Source organism: Cryptomeria japonica, chromosome 2 (assembly GCF_030272615.1).
Source record: "Cryptomeria japonica chromosome 2, Sugi_1.0, whole genome shotgun sequence".
Lineage (NCBI taxonomy): Eukaryota > Viridiplantae > Streptophyta > Pinopsida > Cupressales > Cupressaceae > Cryptomeria > Cryptomeria japonica.
In genome coordinates this window covers 296,303,451-296,328,275 of record NC_081406.1, presented here as the reverse complement: position 1 = coordinate 296,328,275, position 24,825 = coordinate 296,303,451, and the positions used below count along the sequence as shown (strand labels likewise).

At 36.2% G+C, this 24,825-nt stretch overlaps 1 protein-coding gene across 3 annotated transcripts in view; it reads right to left on the bottom strand.

Moving 5' to 3' along the window:
* Positions 1-8,129: 8,129 nt before the first annotated feature.
* LOC131032582 (sodium/calcium exchanger NCL2) overlaps positions 8,130-24,825 on the bottom strand; it is a 50,691-nt gene continuing 33,995 nt past the window's right edge. For 2 of the 3 annotated variants that reach the window (XM_059216583.1, XM_059216584.1), the window contains exons 4-8: positions 17,501-17,682; positions 9,579-9,721; positions 9,255-9,486; positions 8,845-9,138; positions 8,130-8,524 (exon numbers count right to left, since the gene is read on the bottom strand). In XM_059216583.1, coding sequence (XP_059072566.1) covers positions 8,276-8,524; positions 8,845-9,138; positions 9,255-9,486; positions 9,579-9,721; positions 17,501-17,682 — 1,100 coding nt within the window. In that variant the 3' untranslated portion in view covers positions 8,130-8,275. Of the gene's footprint in view, positions 8,581-8,844; positions 9,139-9,254; positions 9,487-9,578; positions 9,722-17,500; positions 17,683-24,825 lie in introns of all 3 variants that reach the window. The other variant, XM_059216585.1, reaches the window with a different exon arrangement.

The window sequence follows — 24,825 nt, the reverse complement described above, 5'->3', positions numbered from 1 at the left end:
ATTGATTAGATCATTTTTGTAATAGGCAAGGATATGGATATATAAGGCTATGGAGTGTAATGGAGATGCGAAATATATGAGAGAGATCATGTATGTGAGGATATTTATATAAGAGGGTATTCTGGTAAGGGTTTAGGGTTTCAGACCGAAACAAATAGAGCTTAATCAGAACTGTATTTAGGCATAGAAGATGCTATCATTGCAGTTCAATCATTTCTCTGGATTGTAGTCTAGATTTGTATGTAGTCAATGAGACTCCTTTTGTGATTGAGTACTGTGCTCTACGTTGAAAGCCTTCCTGCAAATGCAGGCCCTTATATTTTGTAATATCTCTTCATATGGCCAGTGGATTGATATTGTGGGTCACAAATCCCACTATGGTTTCTCCTCTTTAAGGTTTTCCACGTATAACTCTCTATGTTATGGTATTCATTTGTGTGATTGGCTTATGGTTGGTTTACTTCTTTCCATTCTATATGTACCGATACACTGGCTGGTGAATGCATGCTTTAATAAGGTTAAAATTGATCATTCTAGTAGAACATTGATTCACCCCACCTCTCAATTTTCTTGGATTCCAACACAATCCTCCATTGGTAATTTCGTTCCTAATGTAATAGGAACTATCATGGATCTACAAGCTGACATGATGAATCTCTCCAACACCGAATTCACATACTTACTCTGGCTTAACCAAAGCTTTCTGTTAGATCTGTCCCTTTTGATCTCCATCCCCGGAATGTACCTAGTTGCACCTAAATCTTTCATCTCAAGCTGTGCTGACAACTGAGACTTCAAGTCAGAAATCAAATGTCCATTACCAAACAGTAACATATCATCCACATATAAAGCAATAATGAGAATGTGACCATTATCAGTTTTAAAGTAAACACAATGATCAAATTTAGACCTCTGAAATCCCAAATGTTATTTGTGAGGATTCGGTAATTACTGAGAGGGGAGTGAATCAGTAATTATAATAAACTTTAAAACTTTACCGATCACCAAAAAATTCTTTCAAAACAACTTATAAACAGTACCGGTAATAACTGAAATCATACTGTTGATCAAATTTATCAAACTGCTCATCAACATTCATGCAATAGAAAGATATCAACTTAACAGATAAGAAATCAATGAACACCATGATTTTCACATGGAAACCCAAATGGGAAAAACCACGGTGAGAATTGGTACCCACAAGATTTTTGCACTCTTTTGAAATGTGCCCTGTTAGGAGCCTAGCCCAGTTAAGAGCTTACAAATATGCTTGGTTAGGAGCAGAACCTGTTAGGAGTCCCCCGATTAAGGGATTTATCTCAGCCTTCTTAGGAGCTTTACTTTGTTAGGAGTAACCTTGTGAAAGGATTTACAACCCAAGCTAATGAGTCACCCGGTGAAGGGATTTATACAATCAAGCCTGTCAGGACCTACCTGGTTAAGGGATTTTGAGTCTGATGCAACTGTTAGGGAACAATAGATGTATGATCTGAAAATAGCACACTCCGCTTGCTTGTACAAATCCTTTTTTTCTCCAATCTGCTTCACTCTTGCAGACACACACACACGGGTTCGGCTACACACTCTTCCTTTGATCACCGACATAGTAAATCATCACAGACTTACCCTAAATAGACTTTACAACTTAGTTGGTTATAAAATCCTAATATTTACATCATAGATCATCACAAATCTTTACAAATCATTACATATCATCATATGGACAATTACAACTAATTACAAATCAATTACAGTCGTTGAATGATCACCGCACTTCGATCTGATACATTTTCAAACCCTTAGCTCATTCTACTAAGCTCTTTGCTCATTTCTCAAAAATTTGCTCCTTGATCGCACCAAAACATCATTTAAACACTTCACACGGATTAAGCCACGTCATCACCAACTTATAAACATAATGTAATACACCGTCGAACTCAAAATCATTACCGGTTATAAGATTTGAATAAAAGTTCTTAAACCCTATTAAAACCCTACAAAAAAATACATCAGTCAATCATAAACATGACTTCTGATAGCCAAAACATGATGCGGTTTTGGTCATAACCTCATTACAATGTTACAAACACACATTCCAAATTGCAACACCAAATTGTTCATCAATCTCAAGATCCAATTACTTAAGCATAACACAGCTTCACATTTACCAGTTAAAGTCCTATTTACCAGTTAACTGTCAAATCCATTCCATAGCTTTTCGGTCAGTCATAGATGACTTAGATAACATGAAAGAACAATATAACCATAGTTACCATCAATGACAACACAAACTGATCATCAAGTCATCAAACAACATCTCAACGTTATCATCACCAACAATCCTTATACCGGTTCACCAATATCATCAAGAGTTATGTCAATATGCCAACACCAAACTCAACACATAGGTATCAAACTTTTGGTACCACATCCTAGGAGATTGTTTTAACCATACAAATAATTTTTCAACTTGCAAACCAAATTTTCTTTACCTTTCACTACGAAATGCTTTGGCTATGACATATAAATTTCTTCCTCCAAATCATCATGAAGGAATGTTATCTTCACATCCATTTGCTCGATTTCCCAATCATGAACTGTAGCAAGTGATAACAAGAACTGAATGGATGCCATCTTTGCAACAGGAGAGAAAATATCACCATAATCTATTCCCTCAACCTGGGAATACCCCTTCACGACCAACCGTGCTTTATGCTTCTCAACATTGCCATCAAGACCTTTTTCTTGAACACCCATTTGCATCCCACGGGCTTACGTCCTTCAAGATAAGGTACCAAATCCCAAGTATTGTTCTTCAAAGATGTCATCTCATCATTTATGGCTTCCATCCAAGAATCTGCATCATGCATACCCATAGCCTCTTTAGCAGTCCTAGGCTCATCAGTGTTAGCAATTAAAGCAAAATACAATTGGAATCTAACAATGAATATCCAAACCTAGCTGGCGAACACCCATATCTATCAGGTTGTCGCCTATCATGAGTAGATCTCCTCAAAGGCTGATGTTCAAGTTCTTCATCTTCTTCAGAACTTTTAGAGCTGCTAGAACTCTCATCATCATTAGATCCACCAGGAGCTCGTAGTTCTTCTTTATTAGGGGTAGAAGGAATCTGAACTACCTCCTTATTTTGTTTCTCTTCTTTCTCTGGTTGTAGCTCAATAGTGGAAGGTTTCATCTCTCTAAAAATAACACTTCTATTATAGATAAACTTCTATGACACTGGATCCCAAAGCTTGTACCCTTTTACACCAACACCATAGCCGATAAAGATACACTTCATTGCCTTGTTCTCCAACTTAGATCTATTTTCATGCAGAACATGACCATAAAATTCACAACCAAATACTCTGAGATGTCTCATCGAGGGCTTCTTTCCTAACCACACCTCCATAGGTGTTTTATCAATAAGTGTTGATGTAGGAGATTTGTTTACCAGATAGCAAGCAGTGGCTACTGCTTCAGCCCAAAACTTTTGGTTGAGGCCAACACCACTAATCATACTCCTAGCCCTCTCCATCAACGTCCTGTTCATTCTCTCTACAACTTCATTCTGCAGTGAGTTGTATGGAGTTGTCTTATGCCTCTCAATCCCATGATCCTTACATAACCTGTCCAAATCTACTGAGCAAAACTCGCCACCATTCTTAGTCCTCAAACACTTAATCTTTCTACTAGTCTGATTCTCAACAAGAGCCGAAAACTCCTCAAACCGACTAAAGACTTCAAATTTACTTACCAGAAAATAAACAAATGTCCTTCTACTGTAGTCATCAATGAATGAAACAAAATAGACAGATTTTAAAATCGAAGGAACATTAACAGGACCAAAAACATCATAATGTATCAAGTCCAACAACCTTGAAGATTTGTGAGAATTAGAGTAAAACTGAACACGATTTTGTTTACCATAGATGCAATGTTTGCAGAAATCAAACTCAAGATTACAATCTTCAAGCCCCTCTACGAGGCATTTACTTTTCAGAGTTTTGAGACCCTTCTCACCAATGTGACCAAGTCTTTGGTGCCATAACATTGTCTTCTCTAATGCTAGTTTCATCTTCATAGCATTGGCACCCTTAGGTACCCAGAAAGAACGACCATCAAATCTAGAAGCAAAAGTCCTCTTCACAGCTCGATCTAACAGTGAAGATGAAGAATCTAGAACCCTCTTCTTGGACTCCACAGAAGCACTATTGCACTGTACAGTGCATGCATCCAACTTATAAAAGGTGCCTATCCGAACACCCTTAGATAGCACCATAGAACCTCCAGTCATCTTACATCCACCTTGCGAGACAACAACTTGCACACCCACATCACTCAACTTATAGAGAGTAGATTCTATGCCAAACCCAGGATGTGCATTACACCATCGATCCCCTTCACTCTTCCATCTGGGAATCTAATCTTGACTCTTCCATGACCAACAACCTTAAGATGAGAGTCATCACTGAGATACACCTTTCCACCATTGTATTCTTCATACTTCGAAAACCAACCCCGATGTGAGGTCATGTGAAAAGATGCACCCGAATCGATTAGCCACATATCTTCTGATGCATGCGTTGCTAAGGTTGCGACAAATGCTTCACCATCATCATGCGAGGATTTCCCTAAATTAGAATGAGAGGGTCTCTTCTTTTTCTCCTCCTTACATTCTTTATGAAAATGACTGGTTTCGTCGCAGTTCCAACACTTTGCCTTGGACTTTCCAGGAGGCTTAGATCTTCCACAGGATTTGGATCTGTCTTTTTCATCTTTCTTGTCCTTCTTGCCTTTCTCTTTTGATCTACCACGAACTGCAAGGGCCTCCTTAGCTGTCTCAAAAGTCTTCCTCCACATCTCTTCAGAAAGCAATATTGATACCACTTCATCCATATTGAACTTGGTGGTTGTACTCCCAATAGCCATAACAAGGTAGCCCCATCAGTCAGACAAAGAACACAATAGAAACATGCAACAATCCTCCTCAATCTTGTCACCAACAGAAATTAATTGAGAAATAATCATGTTGAATGCATTGAGATGATCAGCAACAGATCCTCCATCTTCCATCCTCAGAGAATACATTTTCTTTCACAAAAAAAGCTTGTTTACCAAGGATTTAGCTTGATAAAAATCTCCAAGTTTCTTCCAAAGATCTTTCGCAATCTTCTCTTCATGGACATTTAATAATATGGAATCTGCCAAACAGAGTCTTATAAGGCCCTTAGCTTTTCGATCCATTGTATCCCAAACATCCTGCGCTATATTTTGAGGTTTTATTGTAGATATTGTCGCCCATAGATCTCGATCCACAAGCATATCTTCCATTTTCAACTTCCACAATTCGAAGTTGCTACCATTAAACTTCTCCATATCAACTTTTGCAGATGTGCTTTCCATCTTCTTCCTGCAACAAGAATTTGAAAATACTCTGCAAAAGCTCCCACTCAAACTAAGATCAGTAAAAAAAAACCCACTACCCAACAACGGAACCAAAACTGGCCAGGGTTTGATACCAACTGAAAGGAAGCTAAGGTGCAGATAATGCTTCCTAACACTAATCTAGTGGGGGAGATAGTGCAAATATTCTGACAAATCTTCTATTACAGAAGTAGAAACACATTCATAGAAATAATAAACATGCATAAAGATAAACAATGAACACAAGATATATCGTAAGGAAAACCCTTTCAGATAAAAAACCCCACTCCAAAAGCACAGTACTTTGAATTCCAGTAAACAAAATCTTACAATACAATGGCAACACTTAGCTTCTTCAACGGGAATCTACAACTACAATCCACAACCTGGATTAATTTCGGCAACATAACACTTCACCTGCAAACATTACATTACATAACACTCCTCAAAACTACCTTTTATAGATAAATACAACTCAAGAGGAAGCTTCTAGATGAAGCGTCAAGATGGGGTTGTTATTAACATTTGGCCCTATTTTTTTGGCCACCAAAAAACATGCAAATGACACATGTACGTCTCCAAATGACTCCACATTCAAACCTCCTAAGTTGGGCACTCAAAATTTACTATTTCGAGGTATGTCAGATGCTCTTACGCATCTTACAACTATCATAACTTACAACACTTACAGTTGTAAGAGAATTCATCATAAATGACTAATTTTAACTTATTCTCTTACAACTCATCATAACCCTCTACCTGTAAAAGGTATCTCCTGCCACTTGTCCATTTTGTCATAGGCCGACACTTGTCAAAATCCTCATGTGGATGCCTACCTCCACATGTGCAACATATGTGTCATACAATCATCGTCAAGTAGGATGCCACCAAGCTTGTGGATTCAACTAGATGACTAGACATTTATAAGCAATAAATAAATTAATAAATTAGTAAATAAATGCATTAGCCAATCTTAGGATTTGCAAAGGTTGAGACATATTAATCCCAACAGTTCCTATTGTGTCTATTATTGTATTATTCTTACACCTTAGATTATATAAGTAATCTCCAAAAAATTCCTCAAATACCCATGCTAAGGACAAATAAGGAGTAAAATTCGTTCTTTATAAACTCTACACCTCTTTGCTAACAATGACGACTTACAATAGTCATTATAAACTTTATTTAAGTATAATGAATACGTGAATCTTAGTAAAGAAGATTGACAACACTATATCCATTAGCCTAACATATCAAATACAAAATATAATAGTATTACTAATAACATTCTAAATCTTCTAATTTCCTTTACACTTTGGTGAAACCCCACTCATTATATTCTAGTTCATAAACTCGATAATTTATTCGTACTTGTCATTTATAACAAATATAAACTTGGCAGTCAACAATAAGGGATCAAAAGATGTTGCATAACATGATTACATTGGGCTAATCTCTTAACTCAATGTCAACATTGTCAAATGGTAGTTACCTTCCATTGGTATGCCATTATATTGTGGTTTACCACAACTATAATATCCTTCATTTGTCCACATGAAAATTCCCATATCAAGGTTCTCATATTTACAAGGTCAATAAACATCATGTAGTCATTTTAATCCTTTACCCTTAATTTCAAAGTGGATTAGCAAAAGTATCGACTTGCAACATGAAAAAACATTTAGTGCATAGTGTAGTTCCAGTACCACTAAACAAAGCCATCATCCCTTGTATTATTATGCAACTGTACAAAGTAACTCGACACAATAACAATAGAGATGTTTAATATCTTTTAAACTCAATGGTTAGCACTCACCATTTAGTATACAAAAATTGTATGAATATTTCTTAATTAAAATGTTTAGAATGGTATAGATCCTAAGGGAATGAAGCTCTAAGTCACTAAGTGGTTTGTACCAAATTAAATTCATCATATGTAATATTTCCTCAATTTCCAATAGATACCACTCACCCTATTACCATATGCATCTCATAATTATGCAATGAAGCAAAAGAACAACTCTCCCAACCCCCTAATATTCTCTGAGGTAATCCAATCATTTTACTTTAACCCATAAGATCTCCCTATACTTGACCCAAGCATTGATATTATCATTGAAGTACAAGAAATGTTGCTAGAAATATATGGGGTTAGGCAGGTCCCGTTTGGCCACAAGTAGGACCATTACTCACCACCAAACTACTATGAACCTAATGCCATAATGAATTGGTCAACATAAACCAACCTAACACACCTTTTAATTAATAAAAGACTCATACACTTAAGAAACCATCATTGGATGTTTTAGCATTTCAACCATCACATCTATATAAAAAGTTCTCTACACAAAAGTCACCAAAATATTAGTTTTAGTATAAATTAAATTTGCAAACTTACAAGATATAAATACAATATTTAAGCACTTAATGCATTCCTATGACCTTTCAAATAGATCTCAAGTAAACATAGCTACAATAGTTGAATAACTATCACCTTATAAATAAATAGGGGTTACAATGTTCAAAGTATTTCTCAAATAAAGAAGATTTGCTAGTCTATGACTGCCATACAAATCATTGACCAAGATTTCATTATGACAAGATTATAAGTTATAACTTGTGTATGAGTAATTTCTCATTGACATAACAATTTGCATTATTCCATAATAATAACTGTAGTTTGCAACCTACATTCATCATCAGAAACTGAAGCATATTAATGGTCATAATGATTCAACTCATGCACAAAAAACTACATAAAAATGGTGATAAAACCAAAATACTTCATGAGTGTGCACTTTCTATAGGAGTACCCATGGATTGGAGGTATGTGTTGAAAGCTATATGTTTATGACCATCCTATAACATAAATAGAGACATAAACTGTGACCAAGGATAAAGGATACAAAAGAAAACCAATGAAACCCATCCAAAGTTTGTATGTGGTGTAGATGCTGCCTATGAGCCCTGTCACTAGTACTGCAATTAATATTACCAATAATTCCGCTGAAAAGTTCCAATCCAAACCTCGTATATAGACAATGGCTAACAAAACTCCCATGCGCAATGTGTTGTTCATTGTCACAGCACCATAGATCTACAAAAAAAGATCTGAAGATCAGTGCCTCCGTGTGTGTGCACATGCCTGTGTTTCTGATACAGAGCAAGAGAGAATAGATAAATGGAAATACAGAACTTTTTCAAGAAAATATATATTCAGAATTGGAAAACAGCATACGTATTGGAAAAGGCACTCGTATTGGAAAACAAGTATAGAAATATTTATGTCAAGAACATCAAATCGAAGTGACCCCATAAACAACACTCTGCTCTTCAATCACTGAAGTCCCCATTCTCAGTTTTCGAATTCATCATGTAACTTAACGGATTAAAGGAATAGAAACACGAGATATGCACCTCAGAATAGGTCAAAGAAGCAGTTCTTTTTTTCTTCTCGCTTGCAGAAGTAAGTGCTGAAATGCCCTCGGAGTTAGCCAAAGGCATCGCAATGAACGAAATGAATATAGGAGACATGTTTATGGCATCAGAGAAGTCGGCAACAGTATCCACGAGTGGATCAGCAATGGCACCTGCTATAACTGCACCTCCCACAAGTAGCAAGCCAGCTTTCAAATAGACTTTGAATTGATTGTCAACAGGTTCACTTTCTTCATCATCATCCATCAAAGCATCTAGTTCTTCCTTGCTCTTCTGCAACATCAGAAAAAAAATGGATGGTGTTAGGAAATTTCTAGTGTAACATCTTTTCATAAATCTATCAAGAGGGCTTGGCAAAAGCCATTCAATATGATGTAACTAGGGTATACCTTGTGAAAAGTAGGTATATCAACTGCATTTTGAATCCATTCACACATGCAAGCTGTAAATTCTTCTTTCGTAAGGCGATTGTCTCGATGAACATCCATCTCTAACATTACTCTATTCACAGTCTCTTGAATTTCCTCTTCCGATGCATCGATTTCAAGACCAACGATGAGACCACGTAACTCTCCTTTTGTCAAATGTCCATCTCCATCAGCATCAAGTTCTCGGAAAACTCTGTTTATCAAGCAAAGATCAACATGGCAGTTCATCAGAACCTTATAATGCCTTACGTCTTACACAATATTCAAGCGAAGAATTTAAGTTACCTTTCAATGACGTCCTTATCGGGTTCACCATTATCCTTAATAAGCCCTCCATAACGCTTATGATGTGCGGCTAGAATGGATGATATGATGTGTCTGTGTCTTAAAAAAGCCAATAGCCTTTTCTGGATCAAGGGTTGCTTGATCTGCATGCGAAAAATCAAGCAATTAGAGAAGAGACGAGCCTATTTGACTCGTGTAGATGTAAATATTTCACTTTTGATTTAAAAAAAATATGATAATAATAATAAAGTTTATCTTAAACCAAAAATTCATTGACAAGGGTGCAGAATGAACCGGATGGAGAGCTCCTGGAATCCTCGAGGTTACTCCTCAAGACTTCAAGATCAGAGATCTAAAATACAGAGACCCCAGAGACATCAGAGCTTTCAAAATCCATTGAGGACCCAAAATCTTTAATCCATCCAGGACTCCTTTACGCGGCAGACCATTCGGACAACCCCCAGAAACTTCCGAGCTATCAGAAGAATCTTAACTCTCAACGGCTTCATATGAATCAGAACTATATAAGTCATTCCTAGCTGGGCTCCTAGACAAGCCACCCACTGGAGAGACCTGTCCTTCCTCGCCGGTCTGGCTTTGCTCAGCAAGCTAATAATCAAGAAACTTGGCTTAATGATACAATGAAGCATCAAAGCTTAGACTCTTGGGCAAAGAAAGTAGCAACTGGCCCAAATAGCATCCCTATTTCAGCTAGGGATCAGAGATTTGCTCCTCCCAGGCAAACCCTGTCATTTAATCAGCATCCTCAACGCCAAAACTCGCATGGTCGCCCTTCAGCTGCAGCTGGCCTGCCCTACAGGGGTCCGCAAGCCTTGGGCTTCAAAAAAAATTTCTCCCGTGGCACACTCCCAACTTTGAGCACAAGGACAAAAATGGAATAGGAAATCTATGGGAAGCAAACTGTTTGTTCTTCCTTCAGACTCCCTGAACCCTATGATTGCTCGATTCAAGGAAAATGCTTTCTTTGCGAAATGGTGTGGCAGTAGAGGGAATAGCAAAGATATCATTGACCGGTGGAAGTCTTCCTTCCCAGATCTAATCTCAATCAGACAACTTCAAAATGATTTCTTCTTCTTAGAATGTGTTGACTCATCTTTGAAGAAAGCAATCACAAAAAACAACCCTATGTTCTTTCAAGGTTCGACCTCTCATTTTCTAGATTGGAAACCAGGCTTTGACCCGGTCCATCACAGATTCGAAAAAACTCCAGTCTGGTTGTTCTTAGTAGGCCTTCCATCTGAGTTTTGGTGTCCGGAGTCACTATTGAAGATTGGCAATGCTCTAGGATCCTTGGTGGGGATTGAGGCGGACTTCCTGAAAGGCCTTAAAGGAGATATAGTAAACATTTATGCTAAGATTGACCTCAAGAAAGGTTTTATAGCGAGCTAGAAATTATTTCAGAAATAGGTAGATGGAATCAAAAAGTGTTGAGATTGGGAAAGGAAATCCCTGGTAAATGTATGCTCTGGAACCAATTAGTCATAAATAGCTCATTGGCAGCTTCAATGGGAGCCCTCAACCTACCTCATCCACCTTCAGAGCTAACCACTACTAGTCAAGACTTGCAGAAGATGGTCAAGGATTGGATAACATATCGGACCCAGCTGTTTTGGTTGCAGCCTAGGTAGGCAAGAAGGCTTTTCGACAGCCTCAAGATGGAGCCCCTGCCTCTCCACCTATCTCTACAGTTGTTCCAGACTTACAGTTCCTTCACACTCCTAGAACTAATCAGTGTTCCAGAGATAAATCAGGAGATCTGAATCAATCGAATCCAGGTCAGGTTCCTCAGAACTCCCTGCCTTCTCCTTTAAGTTGTCCCCCTCTCATTCTATCCTCGATTGTTAAGATTCAATCTCAAAAGGTTGTCAGGTTTTTGTTTGGTAAAAAAAAAACTCCTTTCCTGAACAGAGGGGCTTTTAACATATTCTCCCAACCTCCTGTTAAAGCTTCAAAAAGAAAGAACAGCTTAAGGCGTAAGAAACTAAGAGGACCCCCTTCAGCTAACAAAACCCAGTAAATGCAAATCTTTCCACCTTGCAAAAATCTTACAGGAAGAGGACGTCATTGAAGATGATCTTAAAGCTGATTTGGAGGAGGTTAATGAACCTCACTTATCTGAAGGAGAGATCTTCAGATCTACCCCCTTCTAATCAACACTTTAACCTCTCGGCGGAAATCCCTTACCCATTTCTGTTCTCTCCGCCTATAGTGCCTAATAGCCTGGACTTGACTACAAATCAGAATGCTCAAAAGCCTCTTCAGGATTTTATGATAGGAGATGAAGACCCGGACTCAATCTTAGATACTCCCCTTGCAGTTTTGTACTCTCAGATTAAGGAAAAAAGGAAAAGAGGGCTGCATCAGAATCAAGAGGGTCTGGAAAAACCAAACTTTGGATCTTCACCTCCCAAGAAAGGTCGCAAATCACTCATTGTAGCTAGAACCCAGGATGGTGCGGCGGAGAATCAATCAAAATTATCAGACCTTTGGAAAGTAGGGAAGGGAAACCCCCTTCGTGAACAACAATGAAAATCCTATCATGGAATGTTAGGGGCCTCAATGCCCCTAACAAACAAAGGGTGATCAAAAGAAGGATTCTTTTGGTCAATGCAGACATAATCCTTTTGCAAGAATCTAAACTGGAAGGCAATCAAGCAGTCTCTTTTGGAAGTGGAATTAGCCCTTCATTTCAGGCATCTCTACAATTGACAGTAGCCTCAGAAGGAGCATCTGGAGACTTAATGATAATCTGGAAGCCTTCCCAAGTCAAAGCTGAGGGTATTGCATCCAACAGGAATTGGCTTCTTGCCAAAATCACTCATCTTCAAACAAATACTTCCTTTTTTATTATAAATACTTATGGCCCAATGTCCCCACACAAAAAATGACTCATATGGTCTTCTTTAGATGGAGTCTTGTCTTCTTTAGCTGAGGAACAAGTTTTCATTGGGGGAGACTTCAATGCCATCAAGAGTGCTTCCGACAAAAGGGGAGAAATCAACCGGCTTGGTAGATCCCAACAGGACTTCAATGATTGGATTGAAAGGAATGGTCTTTTGGAAATAAATTCAGTGGACACCTTCATATGGACAAATAGAAGGAAAGGATTCAGCAATATAGCGGAAAAAATAGATAGATTCTTCTGGCAAGGGGATTTGAGGCTCTTTCCCTTTACGCCCTCCTGTGTTGTTCTTCCTTGTTCAGGTTCAGACCACTACCCCATTCTGCTTTCTCTGCAAGGCATTTAGGAAATTTCCAAAACTCCATTCAAGTTTGAGAATATGTGGATGAAAGATCCAAATTTTCTAACCCTGACAAAGAATTGGTGGAAGGAAGGAACATTTGAGGGATCAAAACTCTTCTTCTTTATCGCAAAGTTAAAATGAGTAAAGCAGAAATTGCTCTAGTGGAATTCTCAACACTTCAAGAACATCTTCTCAACAAAAAGATCACTAGAAGAGAGATTGGCAGCTCTTAATGACAAGATCATCTCGGTGGGAATGGATCAAGAATCCTTTCATCAAGAAAGGAACCTCCTTTTAGAGTATGAGGATATTCTTTCTAATGAAGAAATCTTCTGGAAGCAAAAATCTAGAGAGAAGTGGCTCAGAATGGGGGATAAAAATACTAAGTTTTTCCATAATGTAACAAAGCTCAGAAGAAGCAAGAATTGGATATCAAAATTGGAGATTAAGCATAACCAAATCTCAGAGGACCCGGATGAGATAAAGAATGAGATCATCACCTTTTACTCTAATCTCTTTAACAACACTGAAGGGTCCCAATTGTCGGAACAAAAAAATATATTGGAAGGGATCCCCAAGATCATAACAGACGAGTAAAATCAGATGCTAAATGAGAGAATTAAGCTGGAGGAAATATTCCAAGCTCTTAATCAACTTCCCTCTGGTAAGGCTCTTGGCTCGAATGGCTTTCCTGCGGATTTTTACAAGAAGTGCTGGAATATCTTAGGTCAGGATCTTTCAGAAGCTCTAGAATGCTCAAGATCATCAAGGAGAATTCTCAAAGAAATAAATAACACGTTTATAGCACTCATTCCAAAGAAGGAGAAGGTAGCAAATCTAGGCGACTTTAGACCCATCTCCCTATGCAATACAATTTACAAAATTCTCTCAAAAGTCATGACAAACAGAATGAAGCCTCTCATTAATAGCATTATATCAGAAGAACAAACAAGATTTGTCCCTGGTCGTTCAATCCTAGATGGGGTGATAATAGCGCAAGAAGCAATCCACACCCTTCAAAGCACAAATAGACCAGGTATGATAATAAAACTAGACATAACAAAAGCTTATGATAGTGTAGATTGGCGATTTCTCTGCAAAATCATGCAAGCCTTTGGCTTTGACAAACAATGGATCAACTGAGTGTTTGAATGCATATCAACTCCTAAATTTTCAATTTTGATAAATGGAAAACCAACGGGTTTTTTTTCTTCCTCGAAGGGTATCAGACAAAGAGATCCTTTATCTCCTTTCCTCTACATCATAATGGGGGAGGCTTTGGGAAGGGCAATCAAAGCTAGTCATGCTAATAATCTTTTAGAGGGAATCAAAGTAACCAAGAGTTTTGCAGTCACACATCAGCAGTTTGCAGATGATAACCTCTTCTTGAGGGCAACAAAAGTTAGGGAAGCAACCCACCTAAACCAGCTATTAGAATCTTATGCAAAGGCATCGGGTCAAATAAGAAATAAGGACAAAACTAAAGTTTATTTCTTCACTACCTCAAATCTATTACAAGCCAAAATTCTTAGAATGTTAGATTGCAGAGAAGGATCTCTCCCTTGCATTCATTTGGGCATACCAATAGACCGAGGTCTAAGGAACACTAAATTTTGGGATCCCTTAAAGTTAAAAGTGGAACAAAATTCAAATTCTTGGAAGGGAAAGTGGCTCTCTTGGGCTGGAAGGCTAGTGATGATCCAAGCAGTGGTTTCGGCCCTCCCTATTTATCTTCTATCCATATTATCCCTATCATCTAGTGCTAACTCCTTCATAATCAAGAAGATGAGAAATTTCTTTTGGCAAAATACTAAGGAAAAGCACAAAATTGCCTTAATAGCTTGGGATAAAATAATCAAGCCCAAGACAATGGGGGGATTAGGCATCAAGGATCTTAAATTGCAAAACATAGCCCTAGGGGCCAAACTAGTCTAGAAGTTCATAAGAAACCCTAATGCCACATGGGTCAGAATGCTGGCAACCAAGTATTTACCGGATCAGGATCATCTAGGATGTTGAAATCATAAAAATGAGTCATGCGATGACACAATGCACACCTCTTCAGGGATTTCAATTATGTTGCCCATTGATGATGAAGAAGGGCATGAAGATTAGCAAGATGATGCTAAGTTTAAGAAGCCTTGTGAAAGGAAAAGCTAAGTGTAGCATCGTAAATTGTACACCTTTATTAGTGTGTCCAAATGCACGCTCTCCTAGAACCTATTTTAGCATTTCCCTTTTCTCTATGCATTATGGGACCTTTATTGATTTAAAAATTAATATTATTGGTCTTATTCTACTTTATTAGATCATCACACTCTTATTTGGGCCCTTGATTCTAGGTGTGCCCTCTATCATTTTATTCTAATTTATCTTTAATCCTACCCCAATTTCAACTTCAAAGACACATTCTGCATATCTATACATTATGGTTTTGACCACTGAGTTAGATTCAATATTAGAACCCAGTTATCTTGCAATCCCGAAAATAAAATAAAAAGTTGTCAGGACCAGGGCAACCTACCACCATGGTCCCACACTGTTTTCCCCGAATTTTGAGAGAATAATAAAATGGTCCTACTATAATTCAAATCCCGCTCCGCGTGAAAATATATCAAATCTAAGTCGGCCTTTAGGTGATTTTAATTATGAAATCCTTATATAAAGCATCTCTCTCAATTCATATTGTACATTACATCTCATACTAACATTACCATCTAATTCAAGAGAAATTCTTCTTCCTCAAAAGCAAATATGATTCAAGGAGCAGCAAACTACTTTAAGACATCTTCATATTATGTTTCAATTATGATTTTAAAATAGATTTTATGTGATTTATCATGTTATTGCATCAACACATGGAAGACTTATTCTAAGAACATTACATCGCCTATTGGAGGTATAATCATCTACATTCAAGCATTTCAATTCCAGATATAGCCTAGCCCTCAAAAAACAATCTTTCCAATTTGATTTCAACTCAATTATAGGGTTAATTCCAATCCCAAGGTTTGACCTAAGGAAATCCCCTATCCACAACCCCCTTTCTTTCCTCTTTTGTGCAGCTACAGGTACCCGATAGAGTCGCAAGACCTCAGATAGTATCAGGAGCCACCCAATCCCAAAATTTGGACTTGGTTTTCAAGGACCAAGGTGTTAGGTCGCCCTTATCCCAAGACCAATGCGCTAGGGTGCCCTCGTCCTCAACAATTTTCATCAAATTGTACAAGTGGCTTCCAGACAGGTTCAAGTTAAATATTCTTTGACAACAACTCAACCAAAAAAGACCAAGACACTGGGTCGCCCTAGTCACACCAGATCAACATTAGATTTTAATCAGATTCCCTACCTAGTTCTGTGTTCCTTACAACATTTATGATTATCTATCAGTCATTTACAACAACTTAAGTGCTTACTTTATTCATACCTTACCCATAGTTTTGCATCACTTCAACACATCTCCATATTTCATTCACTTTTCATAGCAATGAAGGAATAAAAACCTAGAAGTGTCATTTGACTCTCTTTTACAAGAGTTAATCAAATACGATCACTCCTCTAGATAATTTCGTATTCCGATATTAGTATGAAAGTGGATCTCAATTTTATATTCTACCCGGTTTCATATTAATATTAGACGTACGTAAGAGATTCTAATAATAGTCCTCTTGCCATCCTTATCAATAATCACCATCAAGGAATAATCAAGTTTCCCCAAGAATATTATTAGTGCATCGATTCGAAAGGGGTTCAATTAGGTCCGAAGGAAACTGGGCAGAAGCTGCACGTGAGGGGTCTTTTTGAGGCTCTCAACGAACCCATTAACGAACCCATTTGTCGAGAATTGAAACCGAAAGCCAACAGCTGAATGGGGAACTGGTTGGTATGAAGAAGATGGTTTTTTGAGGGTGGACACTAGAGGTACAAGTAAAAGAACAAGAAGCCAAGATAATCCTGAAGACACAAATCCCATGTCAATGGGATGAGTAATCATCTCCAAAGAATGGAATGGGAAGCATCAATGGCCCTCAACAGCATGTAAGACCACAGATCTGACCTCTTCTATGTCTTATTGACATTTTACTATCTTCTGATTGCCTTTCGGTTATTCTTAAGTCTTTACTGTTTATTTTAGTAGCTGATCTTAACTGATTGTTTCTATGTGTTTTAATTTCTTGATCGTGCCAAAGTTTGGAGGGTCTTTCAAAACATCATTTTTCACTTATTATTAAAAATATATATAGAAATGTATCATATATATTTGGAATTTGGTAGTTCACAGTTTCGATTGTTATGTTATTTTAAGAGTGTTATAGGTCAATGGGTCTTTGATCTATTGATAAAGTTGAAAGGTTCTTAATGAGTCCCATTTAGCAAGACTCCAACATCATAAGGAATGAAGTCAAGATCGTGCCCCCTATCAGATAGCTAAAACCACTTTGTGAATACAAAATAGTACTACAATTATTCAGCAAACATATTAATTTGAAGCTAAATATGCTAATTATTATTATAATGATGGAAATGTAAAAATAAGCCAAACTGAAGAAAACAAAAAATATATTAGAGAATCGCTAGAACCAGTGTAGACAACTAGAAACACAGAATTTACATTGTTAAAAGATTTCTTGAGGGGAATAAATGGAAACAACATACCTGATATACACAATAAACCAGGAATGACAAAAGTGAAATAATGCATGCTACCAAAACATTCACATGCTTTCCTGATTTCAAGTTAAAAATCAATGGGATTTGCGCAGTGATGGCAGGTAATATGGCTGCCATCATGATCCAAGAGGTTTTGCGTGTTGTCTCATCAATAGTGACACCAGATCCTGCCAATGCAATAGATACAGGATTAAGAAAAAATACATGCATCTAAAAACAATTTATCCAGCCTAGGCAACTACAACGAGATCTAAACAATCGATAGTATAAAAAAATTGATTTAAATGTGTGAAAAAAATATTTGAACTTCAAATATCAAGAAACATCCCTCATCTACCTATAAGAAATAAAAACACAAAAATTTCTTAACAATTCAAATTTCAATGTTGTTTAAAAATTTATTTTTTATAAAAAATTAAAATATAATATTTTTATTAACAATATTGTAAACAAAATATCATATTTACAGTTTTATATTCGGATTTTAATATTTCAGTTTAAAAAATTAATTTTTGATCATCAATAATAAATATTCATTATTCAATATTATAAGTATTATTTAAATATTAACAACTTAAAAATTTTAATGATATTTAACAATTTAATTACTATATCAAAAGGCCACCAACCTTTCTAAAAAAATAAAATTTAATTTCGCCTGTGACACCCCACTAGAACAATGACAACCCTGTGCCAAACTTTAAAGAGGGAATGCAGCAGCCAACATGGGACCGAGTGGACTGCTTGGGGTGCTTATTAAGGACTATTTTAAATAGTAGAATCAAAAAACCATATGGAAAATTTTCCAAAATATGACAGGTGTTACAGACCATGGAGGCCTTAACTGATCTAATTGACAAAATAAGAAAACACATTCAATTTAATTTCTAGATAAGATGAACTAATTAAGACTGTTGATCCTAGGGGCACCTATGCCGTCAAAAATGGGTATAAATTGGTGGAAAATATATGAATAGACAGATTTTATTTGGGACCAAATATGGAACTACAATCTCATCCCCAAAATCCACTTTTTTTCCTGGTGGATTGCTGCCATGGGGAAATTCTCACTATAGATAGTCTAAAGGCTCATGGCTTTCTGTTGGCCAATAGATGTATATTATGCAAATAAGCAGAAGAAATAGTGAACCACTTGTTAATAGACTGCCCTTACTCCTGCAAGATCAAACAAAAGGCGCTAAAATGGTTTAGCACTCGATGGACTTCGCATAAGGATCTAGGCCCAGGATCTCCCTCACATTGGCTAGAAAATATGAATAGAGAGAAATAATCAGGATTTTCTAAGCATAAGCAAACCGTGGAATTTCCTCCTTGACCCATACAAAATATTCAAGAAAATGTGGAGGCTACTCAAATCAAACAACTTAAAAGACCTCTCATTGTACTCAAAGACAAATAGTTGTTCATTGGAATGTCCCTAATTCATATTCTCTTTTGTGCTAGATTATATTGTGATAGCATGATACACTATTTTCAGATGTTCTTGATAGGTATTTATGGATTTATTTATGATATAGAGGCTTCGTTATTTATGACAGACATATTATATTTGTACTTGACATTATGATTTCATGAAGATGATGATATTCATAGACTATTATGATGATGGACTTTTATTTGATGATCTTTATGTATTCATCTTATATGTGTGATTTATATTTGTGTATATTGATTTGATGATATTATATGATGTACTAACCCTAAATCATGATTATATTGGATACAATGATGTTTATGATGGTGCTTGATTGTCGTGACTATCTTCTAAGTGTATTCGTGATAGAGACAATGTCATATCATGCTCGCAATGTCATATGATATGATTTTGTGATTCTTTTCACTTGCCTGTTTATTTACGTTAAATGTTATTACATACGTTTTTGTATATGTATTGGTGGTGACAAGTTTGTAGGTATCAAACATCAACTCCACTTCGTTTCACAAGTCTGAGCATGTCTTATCCCAATGACAAGTTGATTGGAAATGACATGAAAACCCATTCTACACTCTAGGTTTAAGTTGATTACCCTTGTCAATTTGGTGTCTTGGTGTGAGATGTTTTAGCATATAGTGCTCTCTTAAGTTATCCTATGTTGGTTTGATTTGAAGTGTTATGATTATTGGTTTAATTATTAATTAATTGATTTATATAGTTTAATAATGTTAAATTAAATTAATGATTTAAATAGATTATAATAAACTAAATAAAATAATTGATATTAATGTTTAGTAATAATTTAATGAGAGATTATCATTATTTTATCCCTTGGTTTTATATTAAATTTAATGATTTAATACCAAGGATTATTTATTATATGTTTGTTGTTTTTATATTAATGTGGGTAGTTGTTTATATCATTTGGTTATTTTATTAATGGGCTTTTATAATTAATTGTGCCCATGGTTTATTTTATCATTGGTTGATTATAATATTATTACTTCTCTTTTACCCTTTTGGGTCAATTAATATATTCTCGCTACCTGCCCTATTATTCTATTGGCTAAATTATTGGATAGGTTAATTCAATAAGATTTTATTATTCTTACTTTGGGTTTTGAGAAGGGTTGTTAAGAAACATATTTTAATTGTTTATTTTGATTGGCCAACATTTTTGTATAGTTTGGCTTTGATTTTCCATTTAATTAGTCGCCTGTGCATTTGCCGAGTTAGCAATTCTTGAGTTTTCTTCTACGAATTATATCCTTGGCTGGAGCTTTGGATTTGGTGTTGCTTGGCTTGGTTTGGAATCGTAGACTGCGCTTCATCGGATTTTGTTTCCATTACTTCAAGTTCCAAGTTCGAGATTTTCTTCTCCCTATGTATTTTATTTTCTAGAAAGGAGAATGTTTGCACTGTGTTTGCTGAAAAGATTGTAATCAGGATATTTGGGAAAAACTATTGGAAATGGAGTAAATATTGTTTATAATATGGTTATATCATATAGTTGGGGATACATTTATTTAGATTTATTTTTGAGTTTTTTTCTTGCTGTGAATGGCATTGGCTTCTCTGTGAATGCTCTGTGGATTGATAGAGTTTTCTATGACCTTGTTTGAATTGGAATGCTGGGGAATTCTTTATTCTTGATCATACATTTGGCTTTTGGGTTTATATGAGTGATTGTTCTTGAGTTGTCAGTTTGAGATGTCAAAAGTCTCGTCTTGGGAGCTTGATTTGTATTTATGTATCGATCTTGTTTTGAATTTATTTATTTTTCCTTGGTCTTTATTTGCCTTGGCGTCCCTACTAGATGAGTTTTCGATATTCAATTTGGCCCTGAGAGTTATTTATACCTTGACATATTTATACATTTTCTATCTATGTTTCTGAGCGTATGTGCTAATTGGTTATATGCGCTACTTTACCTATCGTATGCGCTATTTCGTCTATCGAATGCACTACTATTAACTGTATGAGTTAATCCATTGTTCATATGCGCTGTTTCAATGAGTATAGGCATTATACTAAGATGTATATGCACTAATCTGTCTATCAGATGCGCTAAATTGTTTTGTAACAATATTTTGGAAGTTTTCGCCAATCTGATCTGATGTTTCCGGTTTTGTTCTTTTACCAGAGGCTTATTTTGATGTTGTCTGGGTATCCCGGGGTTAACCGAAACTGTATTGATTTTATTGAACCTTTGTATTTTTTTTTTTTAATAAAAAATGGCTTATACCTTTTGGCAAATTTTGCGAGATGTGTTATGCCTTCTTGTTATTACTCTTTGGGCTCATTTTGTTGGTATCATGGTTTATATGCATGATGTGTGTTCCATGTTGTTTATAAGGTTAATGACATATGCTATTCATGTCTCGTGAGTTTATATTGATTGATAAACCTTGGTTATCCAGTTAGATTATTTGAGAGCCCTTGTTTATGTGTTGTGCATTGTTGTTACCCTAAGGTCTAGGTGCATGTTAGGGGGAGTGGGATTTCAAGTGGGTGACTGGAGTCATGAGGATTAGACTGCTAAGTTACCCAAGGTCTAGACCGCCAAAATATCTCATTGGGAGTTTGTCTTGTAATCAAGTGATAACATAAATGGTTAATCTTAATGGGATGGGTAGAGGTAAATCACCACAATAAGATAAGAATTGGATTTGTGGCCTCAACTCATATCTCTGGGGTGATTTATAGATCCGAGAATGGTTGGGTAGACCTTGGTGATCCAAGCAAGCCGAACTCCCTAGATATCCTCAAAGGTTGAGACGGCTCCGTATGAGTATCACGAATATCGAGACAGGTTCTCAGGGTGGCTACATGTGATGACACTCTTTCCCTACATGTATGTCATAGCACCTTGAGTCTTGTTTTGCAAGGTGCCTCTGGAGATTTTGTGTTGGAGGTCTTATGTTTACTTTGGGCGATGAGTTAGCCTTGTGTTATGATTTTGGTTGCATCATTTAGTTGTTAGGTGTCAACCTAGACCTAGAGTGTGTAGGATCTTGTGTCATGTCCTAAAACAAAGGGTGGTTTCTATGGTTCCACATGGTTGGATGGTTTGATGCCTTCTTCCATTGGGATGTTCTTCATTGGTTGCTCTTGCACGTGGATGTGGATTCTTTCGTTGCAGCTCATGGATGGATTCTTGTAGCAGATTATTGTAATATGATTCATGTGGCATTTGTATATTGTAAAATTTATGATCTAATAATGTAAATGGTTGATATATATATAATGATAGATGATACATTAGGTCATGATTATTATACTTGTAAGAAAATGTAATGTGGTAACTTTGATAATGCTTATTAAAGGAATTGATTCTACGGTTATACACTTAGTGTTGTGTGAATGATTGTGATGCTTAAGGAAATGGATTAGTAATGTGATAATTAGCATTGGAAATGGTATAATGATGTTAGGTTGTTGAATATGAGATTGAGATTAAGAACATTTGGTATCCGTGCTCTTAAAATAAATTATAAGAGTTATATGTGATTTGCATTATTGATAAGTGGAAATCATGGTAATTAGATTAGTGAATGATTCTTATGTGTGCATGAAAAGAGATAGTATTAGTTGATTGGAATGCTCTAGAGTGTGGTAGTAAATTTGATGTACGTTTAGGTTGATATGTTCTTGAGGATGTTATAGGTAATGACGTTGAGATACCCTAGGGAATGTTATTGATGTATTGTGTTTATTTCCGCTTGCATGTGCTCTTGTAATTGTGTTCGTGGTGGTTAATTGTTTATCATGTTAATGAATGTTAAATGCATATGAGTAGTTGATTATTTATGTTGTATTAATTGGTGCTTTAAAAAAAAAAATCTCTATTTGTAAATTAGATGGTTAATTTCTCTAGGGTATTTTGGCGAGCATTACATGGAATATGTGAGACAAATAAAAAAAAGGTGGATTATTACTCTCTTTTGGAGCTACAGGTCTTCTAAAGGTTATTCTAGGTTGTTTTCACATTTGCATATGGTGGATCAGCTTAATTCCCATAGCAGCTGCATTGTTTGTGTCGATTATATGACAAAAAAGATTCTGAGGTATTCGACCTGCCATACTAGAACCTAAGTTGGCTCATTTCTCCTTGTGTTTATTATATCACGACCTTCCTTTAAGGACTTCTCTTGTTCATAAGAGCATTCCTAGTCCTAATTGCCCCTTTTGTAGGCCCCTTCTCTAGGTATATGGAATCTCTCAAGCATTTCTTCTAGATTTTTCTTCAAGATCAAGAAGCTTGGAGTTGGATTCATAATTTCTTCCTCTTTTAGGTCAACTTCTTTATCTTCGTGCATGGTTTTACTCGGAGTTTGGCCCTATGTCCCTCACAAGTATACCCATATTTAAGACACTTCCAAAAAAAAAATCTTCAATATATAGAAAGATAAGAACGATACTCTCTTTAATTTATACATGATAAACATTTTTCATTATACACTAAAGCTATCATGTGTTGTACTATTCTTATGAAAATTTAGATGCAAAAAAGAAAAGTTACACTTGAAGACTTTTCTCATCTACAATAACTACTAGACCACTAGGTTAATGCTCCATACACTTTAATTGGGTTCCACTTGACTCCACATCCCTTCATGGGCATTGTTGTGAATGCAACCACTCTTCCCTACGAGACAGTCATGGAGATAATGAATCTTGCTCCCATCGTCTTGTGCCTCAAAATTCTAAGGAATTTGTTATCCATGGAGGATGGTCCCAACCTTTGTGTCTTCCATCTTCTCGGTGGGGCTCAAGCTAGTTGAAGATCACTAAATTCCTCATGTGTCGCTTGTCATACTACCAATTCACACTCGACACCTTGAAGAAGAGAATGAAGAAGATGTTGAACTGCTCCCACTAATTTGGGGCCAATTAATGGTGATTCCAACCGCAAAAACATTTGGGGGAAACCTAATGATCAAGATCCTCCTCCTCTACTAAACATAGCCCCATCTCAATATTTTTAGTTATGTTTCAGGGCTACGTCCTTTTGTCTTTTTTTATTGGACTCGTGGGTATGTCTTATTACCACCGTCATTTTTTTGAATATTGTTTTATTTTCTTTTTATTAATGCAAAGTCAAATAGGAAATATTCATCAAAAAATGTGGATTTTGTTGTGGATTTTGCTAAGATCCTAAAAAGAAGAAATATCAAATGGACCCCCTAACCTTGATTGGAGTAAACACAACTTTGATGGATCGTCCAAAAGTACCCTATGCTAGGCAATTGGGGGTTGCCCAATTAAAGATAGGAAAGACCAACTCATAGACTATGAAAATTGGGATTCAAATCAATATCTACGCTAAATCCATTGTGGAATTACAAGATATAATTTTGGCCAAGGACTATTGTATTCCCAATTTGACTATTGAATGAGACTCCAAAAACATTATTGAAATGCTACATTCAAAAGTTATTTCTAACTCGTCTTATAAAACAATCAGTGAGGAAACTAAGGAAATCCTTTTATGTTTTGTAAATATCCAAAAAAAAATCATATATATAGGGAGAGAAATATCTCCATAGAAGATATTTCCAACCTAGGTGGGTAATGAAAAATTATCAGCCTAGAATCATAAAATATTGCAACTCAAATTAGTTATGAATAAATAAGAGATTAAACGATTTAACAAAACAATCAAGTAAATCACGAATACAAGGATTACATGGTAAAATCTTGGTAGTACGCCAGGGAAATGTCCATGCAACAAAGAATCAATAATCTTATTGTTTAGAGAAAAAAACTACAATGCAATCTTCATATGGCTACCACATAAAAATATATAATATTTTTCACATGACTACCACCATCAAATATAGGGTTTTTTATG